Below are 13,910 nucleotides of genomic sequence, written 5' to 3'. Positions count from 1 at the left end.
AGTCTGTCGATGAAAGGCTTCCGGCTGCGTTGTAGAGGAAGAACAAGAACAAGTGGAAGTAGAACAGGTTGCGGATAGATGAAAGTACGGAAGAAACAACAAGAAGCACAGACCCACAGAACACGCAGCCGCCTCGATCACGCACGCGCCCACACCTCCACTTTGACAACGCTGGAAAATCCCGTTTTCCGAAGAATTTGCGCTGGCGCTGCCTGTTCATCACGAGGCTTCTCAACTCACATCACACGCTAATTTCAGTTGCAGCAGATGATCTCGCTGCCAAACATGACACTCGTTGCAACCGTGAGCCGTGAGGGAACTTGCGTACATCAGTTAGCGCCACCGTTGGCAGCGATGCGACGAGCAAACTCGATAAGCGCACGAACGGGACGTCCAGTGAAACCCTTGGGCTGGTAGTCGTTGATGGTGGTAGGGGTGGCCTCCATGCTACCAGCAATGTCGAGATGAGCATAACGCACGCTAGGAGCAGCACCGCCACGCTCGCCGAGACCAACAACAAATTGCTTGAGGAAGATGGCAGCAGTGGAAGCACCAGCGAGACGGCCACCGGTGTTGCACAGGTCAGCGTTCGAGGTGGAGATCTGCTTGAGATAAGCGTCGTTGAGCGGCAGACGCCAGAAGAGGTCGTTCTCAGCCTCACCGGCGACGCGCAACTCGTTCCAGAGGCTGTCGGATTCGGTGAAGGCGGCCGAGTAGACGTCACCGACAGCGATCATGCAGGCGCCGGTAAGAGTGGCAACGTCGACAAGCGTGTGAGGCTTGTAGGTCTCGGTGACGTAGGTGAGGGCGTCGGCGAGAACGAGACGTCCCTCGGCGTCCGTGTTGTCGACCTCGATAGAGAGACCGTTGCGGGCAATGATAATGTCACCAGGCTTGGTCGCCTTGCCCGAGGGCATGTTCTCGGTGAGAGGAGTGGCGCAAACCACGTTGATAGGCAGGCCGAGCTTGGCAATGGCGAGCGTGGTGGCGACAACGGCAGCAGCACCACCCATGTCGGCGCGCATGGCCTTCATGGCAGCACCGGGCTTGAGGCTGATTCCTCCCGAGTCAAAGACGATACCCTTGCCGACGTAGCCAACGCTGCGGGCATCGTTGTCGGGAGCACCCTTGTAGATGATCTCGACAAACTTGGCGGGCTCATCGGTTCCGGCAGCGACCGACAGGAACGAGTTCATGCGCTGTTCGCGCGCCCAGTCCTCGTCGTGGACAATGACGGTGGTATTGGGCACGTTCTTGAAGGCAGCGGTGACGCGCTGACCAAAGATGGTTGGGGTCATGAGGTTGGCGGGCGTCTCTTTGAGTTCACGCGCCCAGTTCTGAGCCTCTGCGTAGATCTCGCCGGTGTACCAGCTGAGAGGGGCGACGCTGGGGACATCATCGCCGGCATCCTTGAGCTGCTTCTTGGCGGTCTCGTCGGCGGCTCCCTCTACGGGCACAACCTTGATCTCCTTTCCGCCCTGAACGGCAGCATCCTTGGCATGAGCGGCGTTCTTGCCACGGGTCTTGAAGTGGTTGACGGTCCAGAGGCCGAGGTTGGCACCGGTGGCGGCAGCGTGAGGGCTGGACATGGTGTCGAGGGCAATAGACCTCTCAACAGGAGCATCTCCCTTGTCGTCCGGGCCAGCACCAAGGTCGCGGATCGCCTTGACACCTTTGGCGGCGGCGAGCCGGACGCGCTCGAGCTGCTCGTTGCGCAGGAAGGTCTTCTCGGAAGGGGTGAGGTCCGGCGTGGTGGTGGGGGCAGCCTTCTGTTCGCCGAGCGACACGGCAGCGACAGGAGCGCTGTTGTCTGGGTAGAAGACGCGGAGCTCGTTGCTACGCGACGAAGAGGCGCGCGAGGCCTTCCACTGGGCCGAGACGTTGACGTCCTTGGCGGTGGAGGAGCCGTTGGTGTCGACACCGACGACGACACCAGCGAGCGAGGAAGCAGTGGACGACGACATGGTTCTGCTGAGTAGTCTGCTTGTAGTGATGGTGGTAGTAGAGCGCAATGCTAAACGGCAAGGCAGCATTGCTTTGTAGGGAGAAGAGCAAGGGTAAGCAAGACAGAGAAGAGAAAGGGAGGGTAGGAGGGTGCGGTGCGCTCGGGCGCACTTTGGTTTACCGCGGAGGAGCGCTACGCAGTCGAGCACGACATGCCGCATGGTCCATGGTCCAAATTCACCTTTTTTCGTTTTCTTTTTGGCCTTTTTTCATGGGGTTCTACAGCGACCTTCGCGGTGCTTCCGCCGGCTGTCTGCGCTCCGAAGCCTAAAAATTGGAGCTTTTCCACCAATAACCAACCGGCGACTTTTTTTTTTTGGCGCTGCACCCTGGCTCTATACAGTAGTACCGTACCAAGCGAGCTCAAAGTGTTGAATGAGGTTGACTGCATATGCTCTCGATGGCGGCTCACTTGCTTCCGAAGGAACAGGGACGTGACGGCACGCTAGATGCCATTGGACGGTCGACGAATTGGTTGAGGCCAGAATACAGTACCACAAGGACGACCCTGACCCGGCGGGTTTGCCGGGCTTTCTTGTTCCTTGCTCTCGGTTGACAGGCTTTACAGGACACACCGCTCTGAGACCCTTTCGGTCGTCAGGCAACTTCTTCGTCATGGACACCACCGCGAGGATGTGGGTGGTAGGATGGTGCCGTCGGGCGAAATGATACCGTCAAGGACGCGATCTCGCTCGTCGGTAGGAACACGCTCGGTGGAGGGAAGCACCTGTTGTCGTAATGCCAGCGCCACGGTTACGGGGGCCGGTACACCACGTCGATTCGCCCATTCTTGGGCGCGGAGGAGGTATCGGTCGTAGTAGCCTTTACCGTGCCCCAGCCGGCCGCCGGTCTGGTCGAAAGCAACACCAGGCGCGAGGATGAGGTCGAGCCCATCTCCACCCGTTGTCTCATCGAGTGCTGTCATCGCGGCATTGTGGGAGATGGCGAGACTGTCAGCGCTTTATGCCAAACAAGCGTCTAATTTTCGTGCTCAAGCGATGCACTTACCTTCCTCTCGAATGGTCCCATCAGCATAGGTCAATGGCGGCTCACGGATCCCCCACCTGTTGGGCTCCATAGACTCGTACTCTACTACATCACGCAGTCTGAGCATGATCATGTCCGTCGCGAACTCGGTCTTGACATCTACGGACGCTGACGGCACCGTCGGCCCTTTTGCCGCTGCAGGCGCGGCGGACGAGGCAAACAGAGGCACGTAGAGTCGCTTGCCGTCTTTGAGCACAGATCGGCAGATTTGGTCGGTAGCCACTTCTCCCACATCCATGTGGATGTATACGCTGATCGAACGAGCGCAAGCATACGTCTGCGATGCAAGTACCTGCTCGGCCACCTTTTGCGACTGGTTATCAATCTCGTCCGGTCGCATAGCTGCCAGTCTCTGCGCCATGGATTTGCGCAGCTGGCGCTTGGCCGTCCGAAGTGCTGTTGCTGTTGCTATGGCTGCTGATGTGGAAGCCATGGCTCGGTCCGGATGGGTGAGCTTGTGATAAAGCATGCTCGAAGAGGTGCGGAGCGTGCGCTTCATCAAGGGTTCAAGGTCTTCTAGCTGCCCGATCTTGACCCCGATACATTGGCCTTCGGTTTGTCAAATTTCGAATGTGGGGGCCAAGCGGTGAGGCTGCAGAGCGTGCATAGTGCAACAGCAGGGCACAGCGCAAGCGTCAACTCGGTGCCGAATTGTAAGAAAATTTCAAAAAAAAAAAAAGAACCAAAAAGCTTGTGCTCGGAAGGTCGGGTGAAGATTGCGAGAGAGAGCGGTGTGCTGCCTCGAACTTGGGTCGATTTCAAGAGAGCTCTAAAATAATCTTGTGTGTGAGAGAGAGAGCTCGAGAGATAAAGCGTTGTTGGTACAGTATTGAAATTTGTGTGACTGCAACAGGAAGAACTCGATTTGTGTTGGATTTGCTCTCCTCGTCCTCCTTCCTGTTCGACCGTCACCGACCACCATCGCTTCTTGAGAACGAGCTGCTGCTTCCAATTTGGCTCTCTCTCTCTCTCTCTTTCCCTTCGCTCGCTCACCACGATCAACGGTCACAACCTCCATCAACTCGCAAACACAACATGCCCGGCGTCAATTCGATCAAGCTCCTGACCGGAAACAGTCACCCGGAGCTGGCTCAGCTCGTGGCCGACCGTCTCGGCATTCCGCTCACCCCCTGTGTCTGCAAGAAGTTCGCAGACCAGTCCATCGACGTGCGCATCGGCAGCTCGGTGCGTGATGAAGATGTCTACGTCCTTCAGACCGGCAACTCGCCCTACACCGACCCCAACGACTCGTTGATGGAGCTGCTCATCATCCTCTCGGCTTGCAAAACCGCTTCGGCGCGTCGCATTACCGCCGTCATTCCTTCCTTCCCTTACTCGCGTCACGACAAGAAGGACAAGAGCCGTGCTCCCATCACCGCCAAGCTCGTTGCCAACATGCTCACCGTCGCGGGTGCAGACCACGTCATCACCTTGGACCTCCATGCCAGCCAGATCCAGGGCTTCTTCGATATCCCCGTTGACAACCTCACCAGCGAACCCAGCGTCGCTCGATGGATCCGATCCAAAGTTGACAACTGGAGGAATGCTATTATTGTGTCTCCGGATGCTGGTGGTGCTAAGCGTGCCACGGCGCTCGCCGACTCGTTGGGTGTCGACTTTGCGCTGATCAACCGCAACCGTCGACGCGAGCAGCACAAGCGTATCCGTGCCGCACAAAAGACTGCGCTCGGTCTTTCGAGTCGCTCGTCGTTTGACGACCTGCGTTCGGGCGTCAGCACGCCCATGTCCAGCTCGTATCTGCTCGACGGTACGGGTCTCAACTCGAAAACTGCCGTCGGTCAGGCTACGGACAAGCTCAACGCCCTTAGCGTCTCGGCGGAGTCTCAGTCCTCGACATCCACCTTGCAGTCACACGGCTCGAAACACGTCTACAGCGAAGTAGCCAACGGCATCAAGTGTGACGAGACGGGCGAGTGGATCATGACCGACGAGCAGGGTCATCTGGTGCGCAGTGGACGTTCCAAGCGCGACATTCCCGGCGAATCTGGCACCTCGGCAGAAGACGATTCGGAGGACGAGAACACGTCGAGAATGGAGATCCTTGTCGGCGACGTCAAGGGCAAAGTGGCCATCTTGGTGGACGATATGGTGGACACTGGTCGAACCCTCGCCCTGGCCGCAAAGACGTTGGAGGCGGCCGGTGCGGCCAAAGTGTACGCTATCATCACGCACGGCTTGTTGAGTGGCCAGTCGATCGAGTTGCTCAGGAAACTCAGTCTGGAGCGTCTTGTCGTCACCAACACGATCGCCAACACGGAAAAGGCCAAGGCGAGCGACGGCAAGCTCGAGATCATGGATGTCTCGGCAGTAATTGGCGAGACGATCCGAAGATCGCATCACGGCGAGTCGATTTCGCAGCTGTTCAGGCAGGATGCTGAGATCATGTTTTGATACCTGTGCGGCCGCCTACCCGCGCTTCTCTCGCGTTCCTTGCCATGCCTTGTTTTGAAAGATGTCCGTTGTCTGGGTTGTATATCGCACGGTCAAATATCATGTTGCATATCCTGTTTCCATGACATGTTCCACATGCTCCACTCTAATTGGCACGATGCAATCCGGCTGAGCAGACTAACTTAACAGCATGTGTGCATCGCGAACAGATCAATGACAGACACCATTTGCAGCGTGACGAAGTACAGGACAAATCGTAAGCAATCACAAGGAGCAGATCCACTACAAAGCGCCCTCCATAGCGGGCGTTCGCGCAGCAAGCTAACGCATGATCTCGTTGTAGATGAGCCTCTTGAGTTCGCTCCTCGACAGCTGCTCCTTGCAGTAGTCGAAATCGAAAAAGCTCGGATCCAAGGGCTCCGCCGTCGGCTCGTCTTCGGGATCATGGTACGGCTCGAGGTACGGATGCGCCAGTGCCTCCTCTACATTGATCCTCTTCCTCGGACTGAACGTGAGACAGCGCTCCATCAGGTCGACCGCGAGCGGATTGGCATTGGGGAACATCTGCGAGAAATTGCGCTTCTTGCGGAACGGTAGCGCTCGAATGTAGTCTCTGGAGCGTGTGGATGTAATTGCGTAAAAGTCGTCCAACGACGGCGTGCCCAGAATCTCCAAGGTGAGTGAAAGCTGGTGGTGATAGTCTCGCCCGGGGAACAGCGGTTTGCCGGAGAGCATCTCTGCGAGGATGCATCCCACCGACCAGACATCGATGGCTTTGGTGTATTCTTTAAAGGTAAGCATGATCTCCGGTGCACGGTACCACCGCGTGGCGACGTATTCGGTCATAAAACCCGTTCCCTCTGCTTCCGGTTGGTTGGCTGAGCGCGCCAGACCGAAGTCGCAGATCTTGAGATCGCAGTTGGCATTGAGCAGCAGGTTGCTCGGCTTCAAATCGCGATGCAGCACCTGCGCCGAGTGGAGCGCCTTCAAGCCTCGCAGCGTCTGGTAGATGAAATACTGGCAGTGGTCGTCCGAGAGCTCCTGCGTACGGATGACGCGATGCATGTCGGTCTCCATGAGCTCCTGGATGAGGTACACCTCGGAGAAGCTGTCATAGTCGGTAGGCTTGACAATGTCGAGGATGGAGATGATGTTTTCGTGGTTAAAGTGTCGCAGCAGCTTGATCTCTCGCAAGGTGCGGAGGCAGAACATGGAGTGGTCGAAGGGCGTGATCTTCTTGATGGCGACGCGAGAGCTCGAGGGGACGTGGATGGCCGAGCACACTACACCGTAGGCTCCTTCGCCGACCACATCGACAATCTTGTACGTCTCGCCTACGTTGAACGAGGCCGGCTGATTGGACTGCTGTCCGTGTGCCATTTTCTAGACTAGGAGAGGTGGGGATGCCTCTGATGGATGCCGTATTGTGAGGTGCAGATGCGCCCGGAGAAGTGTTCTACTGCCGTACTGGGTTGCTCGTTCGCCTTGGGGGTGGGGGTGAGGTGCGCGTGTGGGGGCTGGTTTAGGATTCCAACGAAGTTGCGCTTCCTGTCCGGAACGATGGCACGCAGCTTTATGGCAAAGGTGAGTCGGATGGTTTAGGTGGTGGCGATGGCGGTGGCAAGGGTGATAAAGGAAATGCTGTTGTCGGAGAAGAGGACGGGAAGTGCCACCACCTCTGAAGCAATTCAAAGGGTGTTGCGTGTGTTAGGCGTGCGTGCACATGCCAGTCACAATGCGCGTGTGGAGAGAGAAGAGGTGCAGCCGAGTCTTTGTCTTCTTGTTAGCTCGTCGCTTGGACCGTGAGCAGCGCTTCTTTTCTTTAGTACAGTACTGTACAGTATAAATATTTAGTTTTGTTTTTCTCAAGCGCGACTTGCGAAGAGACGCATCGAGCGACGCCTCCTGACCTGGGCCTCGTCGATCCTCTTCCAAAATGCTTTTCGACAGGAGCTCGAGAATCCCAGATTCGCCATGATTTTCGTCTTTCCCTCGTGTGGCATGGATTGCAAGTCGGCAAGGCGCGAATCTAGATCTTTTTCAATAAGGCTCTTTCCTGCTCTTCTTGCGCGCGCACGAGACTCCTCGCGAGCGCAAAATACTGGTCGGATGCAGCAAAAAAGAAACAGAGATTCTAAAACCGGAAAGAAAGCGCTAACCGCTTTGAAGCATTTGCGACAGCCAACTGACTTCTCTCGGCCTTCCTTTCCCGGCCTCTGATTGTGTTTTGACAGCTTAGAAACCCCGACGGACCGAGAAATTGCACGCACACAGGCCCCCAAGGTGCACATGCTTGTCCCGTTCTGACGTGCCGATCTGCTAAGTGCAGTTGATAGGCACTCCTCTGTCTGCATGCAGGATAGGACGCAAACTCTTTTGTTCTTGCCAGGCCCAGCGAGGCAAAGACACAGAGACAAAACCCATGGTCGTCTGAACTAGTGCCTGCTGTTATCCGGAAGCAGAGGCTGCGTCTCAAAAGCGCTCCACCGAGAACCCAGCTAAGCGCTCGTCCTCGTCGACTGACGGATAATTTCTCTGTGAAACACCCAATCGCGCCTCACTGCCACCTTGAACGCCACTACGATAAGAGCAATAGCATGTAGATTCGACGCTCTGAGAAGGTGTCTGTTGGGCAGGCCCACACGATGGCTTCCTCGTGCTTGGCTGTAGTGCACCTCTTCGTCAACGCAAAGCAGCAGGTTCCGCTTCATCTGCATGCCGCTTGGACCGAAACCAGAGCTCAGACCTCTGCGACAAGCAAGCCTCGATCTCCAATACGCTCGCATCTGTCAATCTGAGTTGTGCTTGTTGAGGGTGTGTACGCCGCTTTCCAGCAAACCACTCCCCACACTCGTTTCCCCACCACTTGCTCGCTTCCAACCCACACTGCCCGCAAACGTCACCTCCATGTCGGTGTCAGTAGGGATCACAAAATACTCTTTTAGGCTCACATCTACGTCTGATTCGAGTCGACGCTATTAGAGGCGATATTACAGGGCCCCTTTTCACTTCAGCAGACCAGCAAGGGCACCAAGTCCACCCGAGTTGCCGCCGCCGACAAGGCCAGCGAGCAGCGACGGGTTCTTCATAGCCAAACCCATGGCCATCTGGGCGGCCTGGTTGACGGCATCCTGCTTGTTGCCCTGCGCCTGGCCCTGGGCATCTTTCTGGTCGAACAGGTCAGCAGCGTGGCTCATGGCAGCGCTCATCAGCTTCTGCTGCAAGCCGCCACCGCTCTGCTGCTGTCCACCGCTACCGCCGAGAACCGACTTGAGCGCGGACAGTCTGAGGTACACACGATGCAAAGAGGGGTTTAAGGTCAGCGATGCTTTCGCCACATAGTCTGCGAGGGTGTCAAGGCTACTTACACTGCAGCGTTACCGATTTGACCCGATGTGTTCGCACCGGACTGGTTGTTGACCTCGTCGTGGTCCTGCAGCAGTTTCTGCTCGTCGACGTTCTGGTTGCCGCCCTGGTTCTGCACGAACGAGGCAGCCTGCGAGAAGAGCGAGCTGTCGTGGTTGCCCGAGCTAAAGTTTTGTGCCAGACCAGCGAGCTGTCCAATGTCGAATCCGCCGCCGCCACCGCCCTGGTGCTGCTGCTGCTGCTGCTGCTGGTTGTCGCCGCCCTGCTGGTTGTTGTTGTCGTTATTGTTGTTGTTGTTGCTGTTGTTGTTGTTGCCGCCCTGGTTGTTCAGGAAGCCCTGGGCCATGTTGCCGAGCTGGTTGAGGTCGAATCCGGACATTTTGGAGGTAAGATGGAGCTGATCGTCAAGTGACAAGTACGAGGGAGTATCGATGATGGTTGAGTGGCGAAGAAGAGTGCTGCAACGCATGTTGCTCTCTCTTATATGTCCTGTCGAGCGTGGTCAGTGCGACTCTTCGCTTGGCATTCTCACCCAAGCATTGATTGGACCAACACTCGAGAGTAACACAGCCGAGACGCACGGTTTGAGAGCGGTGACGTTGGAACGAATTCCTCTCGCTCCGTTGCGTTGCGTCGCTAGGATTGCTCGCTTGCCGTAAGCTGCACTTCGGCAGCAGCAACATGCATCCTCCTGTTCTATCCTTAGGGAGCGCACGGACGACCTGAAGACTTGTCAAATTCCAATCAATGCCAGACCTACACGAGGCCGCCGAGAGTGGATTGTTGTCTTCCAAACAATAGAGAAGAGCGTGACAGGCTCCTTCGGCACAGCCCACCACGCTTTGTTGAAGGAATGTACTGAGTCTAGACTCGAGAGATTTTTCTGCAGTCGTGCAGCTTCTGGATGTGAGCAATCGGCCCTTCCCGCTTTCATTGAACCGCGCAGTACATCCTTCGTAAGGCCCAGAAGCACGAAGCTGGAGGAGCCATTGAATTGAGTGTGCGCCTTGCTTTCAATCCGCAGGCTGCATAGCGCATGGGCCAACCAGTAATTTTTTCCACTTTCGTTCTGCGTACCGAAAGAAGTCTAACAATGTCAATGAACGCGAGAAAGAAACGCGTTACCGGCGAAGTGTTGGTCTGCAGCCGAGCGCGCCGACTTTTTCGGGTGCTGCTCATGCTCAGCAAGGACGGCATCGTGACCAGCTACTCATCGCACTCGCCATCGAGCAGCGCATCCCATCCCATCCCGCAATGTTGCCGGTAGCCGGTCCTTCGGCCGCCAGCTTAGGGGCAAAGAGCAGCTCGACACGCACTGCAAGCAGGTCCAAGACGAACAAGCGCATCGATCAGGAGCGCATCCTCGACCGGCTCTTGGTCGCTTTTTTGGGTGGAGCGGCATCGACCTCATCATCCTCCCTTTCATCCAGTAAGGCCACTCAGAAAGCGAAGGCGATCCAGTCGATCGATAAGGACTCGTGGTCACCAGCCGATGATGACGAGGTTGCCGCCGCGCTGCACGGTCTCTCGCTGAAACACAGCATCCATCTCGACTATGAGCTCGCAACCGCCCTTAAAAGATGCTTCTCGCAGCTCCTGGTCTCCAGCGAGCGATCGGTGCGATTCACGGAGCAGGTCCGGGAAGCGAAAAAGCGGCGAGGCGCGGATCCCCGCAACGTCCCCGATCCTCTCATCCGACCCGACAACGTCTCTGATGCGGTTCGCTTCCTGCTCCGGCTTTCTAAACCAGCGGACGTTACGGCACGCACCGCTGCAACTCTCATGCTTAATTCCACCCAGTCGAATCGAGCGCAGTATTTGACACCGGAGCAACGAAAACAGGCCGAGAAGCGCGAATGGCTCAACATCTTGATCGACGAGCCCCTGCAGGGAGATGCCTGGGTCGACGACGGCATGGAGCAGGTCAATTCCGATTTGTCCGACTGGAGCTTAGATTCTGATGAAGAGCGACAGTTCAGGATAGACCAGGGCTACGATAGCGACAAGGGACTCCGCAAACGTAGAGACCGTCTCACTGCCATTGATGCCTCGATACGACCCTCCGCCTCGTCGACGCACGACTTTCACCAACGCGAGCTCTGGTCTAAAGGACGGGAATCGAGGCTTGATGCGCTCATCGACGCCATCGATAAGAGTGTACCATGCTTGGTCGGTCAGGCCACGGGAGGCGCCAGACTCCTCGCGGAAGCAGATGCCGTCAGAGAATCAATGTCCGCGCTCATGGGTCATTCGAGCGTCCTATTCACTCAACATCGTTCGGGGTATGTCCGCAAGACCAACGCAAACGAAAGGCAGCAGTCCGTGATGAACGGCTTGACAGAGCAGATGGAAGCAGTCGCCGCACTCGCCGGTACGTTCTTGTCCCTCCGCAGCTTCGTCACCACAACCGTTTCGCAAAGCATACACGCCGTGGATGCCCTCACCAGAACACCGGCTGTCGAAGCTTTTGCCGAACAAATGCAGATCTTGCTGGAACGTCTGCGCTCTCGAATTTCAGAGATGGATGCCGATGTTGCAGCTGCCTCCATGCCCGCTCAACCGACCGCCATCCATGCCCAAAGATATGCCACCATGACGCAGCTACTCGAAGTAGTGCATCGCGAGGCAGCATCCGTTCTGTTGCTAGCAGCGCTGCTCAACGAGATGGGTTTCCTCTCGAGCCCCAGCACCGATACAGAAGCTCCCGCCATTCCACGTGCTTTCAGTGACCGTGCTCTCATCGACGGCCTGCAGGCGCTGCTCGCATTTGTACATCAACAGGACGAGATTGCTCATCGCGACCAGGTTCTAGCTGATCTGAGCACCTGCCTGTTAGCTGCTTGCCGACCCGCGTGGAAGTCTGTCTGTCTTCTCCTTCAACGAGGTCTCAGCTTTGCTATCCGACGAGAACACGACCCTCTGTTCGACGACCGTCTCGTCCAGCATATGATCCGCCAGGAAGCATCGCTGTCCACTTCCGACAGCACCTTTTGGATGTCCGGATACGTCGTCAACCAGACCAGTACCGACATGTTGACCGACGAAGTTGTCGATGGAGGCTACAGCACTCCAGTGTTTTTGCGATCTATCATGCAGGACGTCTTGACGACGGCGAAAGGTGTCGGCTTGCTTCGAAGTTTGGGCATCGATGCACTCGGAGAGGTTCGGCCCAGCGATGACCTCGATCACGTCCTCGGCTTGTCCCACTCAGGGACATTGGGAGCAGTCGACGCGTTGCAGAGCCACCCGCGGCACGGGGGAGACAATGTCGAAGGTAACGTGACCAACCCTTCGTCCCTCGCGCCAGATGACGCAAGGAGGAAGCTGCGACTGCTCTTGTTCTCCAAGGGCGCTTCGACGACAGTGCAGGAGCAGGACACAGCACTAGCAGCTGAGGATGTCTTGCCGCAGACGCCCCTCTCGCCACCAGATACCGAGCCGCTCTGGCAGAGCGCGCCAGCTCGTCCATTTCAGCACACATCGCAGCGACTCCTGGAGCCCATGCTTGGACGATTGCTGCAGGAGCACCTCTCGCCCATTTCTGCCATCGTACGCAAACGCCTGATCGAGGTGCTTTCGTCGCCAGTCACCGAGGGTGGCTATGCGTTGCAGTCTCATCTCAGAGCATGTCATGGACTCTACTTTATGCAGCAAGGCGCCGAGATGGCCAGCTGGCTCGAGACGCTCTTCGTCGACCTCGATCGACGCAACGGCACGTTGCGCGCCACCGATCATCACCGACTCAACTCAGGGTTTGCTGATGCTCTCGAGGCACATGAGCGGAGCAGTGCAGCGGAAGCGTGGATCGATGTCAACCTCGTACGCTTCTTCACCGGTGATGAAGAGTCGAACAGCGCTGCAGCGATTCGACAGAGAACGCGCATCCGCCGACTCGCCGATATCCAGGTCGAGTACGAGGTGCCATGGCCGCTCACCTTTGTGTTTCCGCTGGCGTGTATGCGGTTCTACCAGTCGGTGTTCACGACCTTATTGCAAGCGAGGTACGCACAGTGGAAGCTGGCAAGCACGCTCAAGCTGGCCAAGCCGGAGACGATGCACATGCGCAAATTTTGGTCGCTTCGACGCCAGGCGCAATGGCTCGTGCGAACGCTGATCGATTTCGTGCAGAACGACGTGGTGTTGCAAGACGGCCAGCGTCTCTGTTCGGCACTCGAAGGCATCGACTCGATCGACAGTGCTGTTCAGACGCACACGGAAGCGCTTGAGCGGATGGAGATGCTTTGTTTTCACAGTGCTGAGCAAGCCAAGGTCAAGGAGCTGTTCAGTGCGGCATGGCGAATCGGAGCAGAAGTTGTCAACAGTTACGAGCGATTCATTGGCACGAGCAGCCAGGAGGAGGACCGAATCGCTCGAAGGAAGCGGCGGGAGCGACGTCAGAAACGGCGAGACAAGGCGAAGCGAGATGGTGCCCCGCTTGGCGCCATCGCAGAGGAAGAGGAAGAGGAGGAGGAGGAGGAGGAGGAGGAAGAAGAGGAAGAAGAGGACGCGGAGGAACATCACGACCAGGAGAAAGAAGATGGTGCCGACGTGCGCGACTCGGGTCCATTCGCATCCTCGGGAATGGAAGGTGATAATGCTATCCTGCCATACTCTGACGCCTTCGACTCGACCCCGTTGGACGCCTCGATGAGCGCAGACATCTCGTCGAGCTGGACCGAATCCGAGACGAACAAACGCGAACGCTTCCGCATCGAGTGCGAACGCCAACGCAAAGCGCTCGACAGACTTGTGGAGGAGCTCAAGGTCAACATCGACGACCAGATCGGCCGCATCGCGGCAAGAGCCGCTGTACAAGCGCAGGATGCAACACAAGCCGACCGGGCCCTGCAAGAGCACGACTATGCTCGAGCAAAGTGGCAGGGCTTGCTGGATGCTTTGGCGTGGTCCGATATGCGCTACTGAGCTTGTCACTGCGTTTGTCGCACTTGGTGCGCTAGAGTCCGTCTGGACATCATCTAGTTGTACTTGTTTAGATTGGCAACATGCGACGTTCTCGATTGTAAGGCGTGTTTGTGGACCGCGATGCTGTAACTTTTTTTTCCGGAAAATGCGCTGTTACG

At 56.9% G+C, this 13,910-nt stretch overlaps 6 protein-coding genes across 6 annotated transcripts; 2 read left to right on the top strand and 4 right to left on the bottom strand.

Moving 5' to 3' along the window:
• Positions 1-329: 329 nt before the first annotated feature.
• EX895_005559 (uncharacterized protein) lies at positions 330-1,964 on the bottom strand (the record flags this gene model as incomplete). The annotated part of the gene is made up of 1 exon (XM_029886151.1): positions 330-1,964. One exon carries the CDS (start codon positions 1,962-1,964, stop codon positions 330-332), a length of 1,635 nt encoding a protein of 544 aa, XP_029737382.1.
• Positions 1,965-2,617: 653 nt separating this feature from the next.
• Positions 2,618-3,484, bottom strand: EX895_005558 (uncharacterized protein; the record flags this gene model as incomplete). The annotated part of the gene is made up of 2 exons (XM_029886150.1): positions 2,618-2,922; positions 3,013-3,484. The coding sequence occupies 2 exons, from the start codon at positions 3,482-3,484 to the stop codon at positions 2,618-2,620; spliced, it is 777 nt and encodes a 258-aa protein (XP_029737381.1).
• A 602-nt stretch (positions 3,485-4,086) lies between these two features.
• Positions 4,087-5,463, top strand: EX895_005557 (uncharacterized protein; the record flags this gene model as incomplete). Its single annotated transcript, XM_029886149.1, has 1 exon — positions 4,087-5,463. The coding sequence occupies one exon, from the start codon at positions 4,087-4,089 to the stop codon at positions 5,461-5,463; it is 1,377 nt and encodes a 458-aa protein (XP_029737380.1).
• A 321-nt stretch (positions 5,464-5,784) lies between these two features.
• On the bottom strand, positions 5,785-6,843 carry EX895_005556 (uncharacterized protein; the record flags this gene model as incomplete). Its single annotated transcript, XM_029886148.1, has 1 exon — positions 5,785-6,843. The coding sequence occupies one exon, from the start codon at positions 6,841-6,843 to the stop codon at positions 5,785-5,787; it is 1,059 nt and encodes a 352-aa protein (XP_029737379.1).
• Positions 6,844-8,468: 1,625 nt separating this feature from the next.
• EX895_005555 (uncharacterized protein) lies at positions 8,469-9,208 on the bottom strand (the record flags this gene model as incomplete). The annotated part of the gene is made up of 2 exons (XM_029886147.1): positions 8,469-8,748; positions 8,832-9,208. The coding sequence occupies 2 exons, from the start codon at positions 9,206-9,208 to the stop codon at positions 8,469-8,471; spliced, it is 657 nt and encodes a 218-aa protein (XP_029737378.1).
• Positions 9,209-10,083: 875 nt separating this feature from the next.
• On the top strand, positions 10,084-13,752 carry EX895_005554 (uncharacterized protein; the record flags this gene model as incomplete). Its single annotated transcript, XM_029886146.1, has 1 exon — positions 10,084-13,752. The coding sequence occupies one exon, from the start codon at positions 10,084-10,086 to the stop codon at positions 13,750-13,752; it is 3,669 nt and encodes a 1,222-aa protein (XP_029737377.1).
• Between the last annotated feature and the right edge of the window lie 158 nt (positions 13,753-13,910).

This window comes from Sporisorium graminicola, chromosome SGRAM_7 (genome assembly GCF_005498985.1).
Source record: "Sporisorium graminicola strain CBS 10092 chromosome SGRAM_7, whole genome shotgun sequence".
In the NCBI taxonomy this organism is placed as follows: domain Eukaryota; kingdom Fungi; phylum Basidiomycota; class Ustilaginomycetes; order Ustilaginales; family Ustilaginaceae; genus Sporisorium; species Sporisorium graminicola.
Note: the sequence above shows the minus strand (reverse complement) of the source record. Positions and strands in the feature narration are given on the sequence as shown.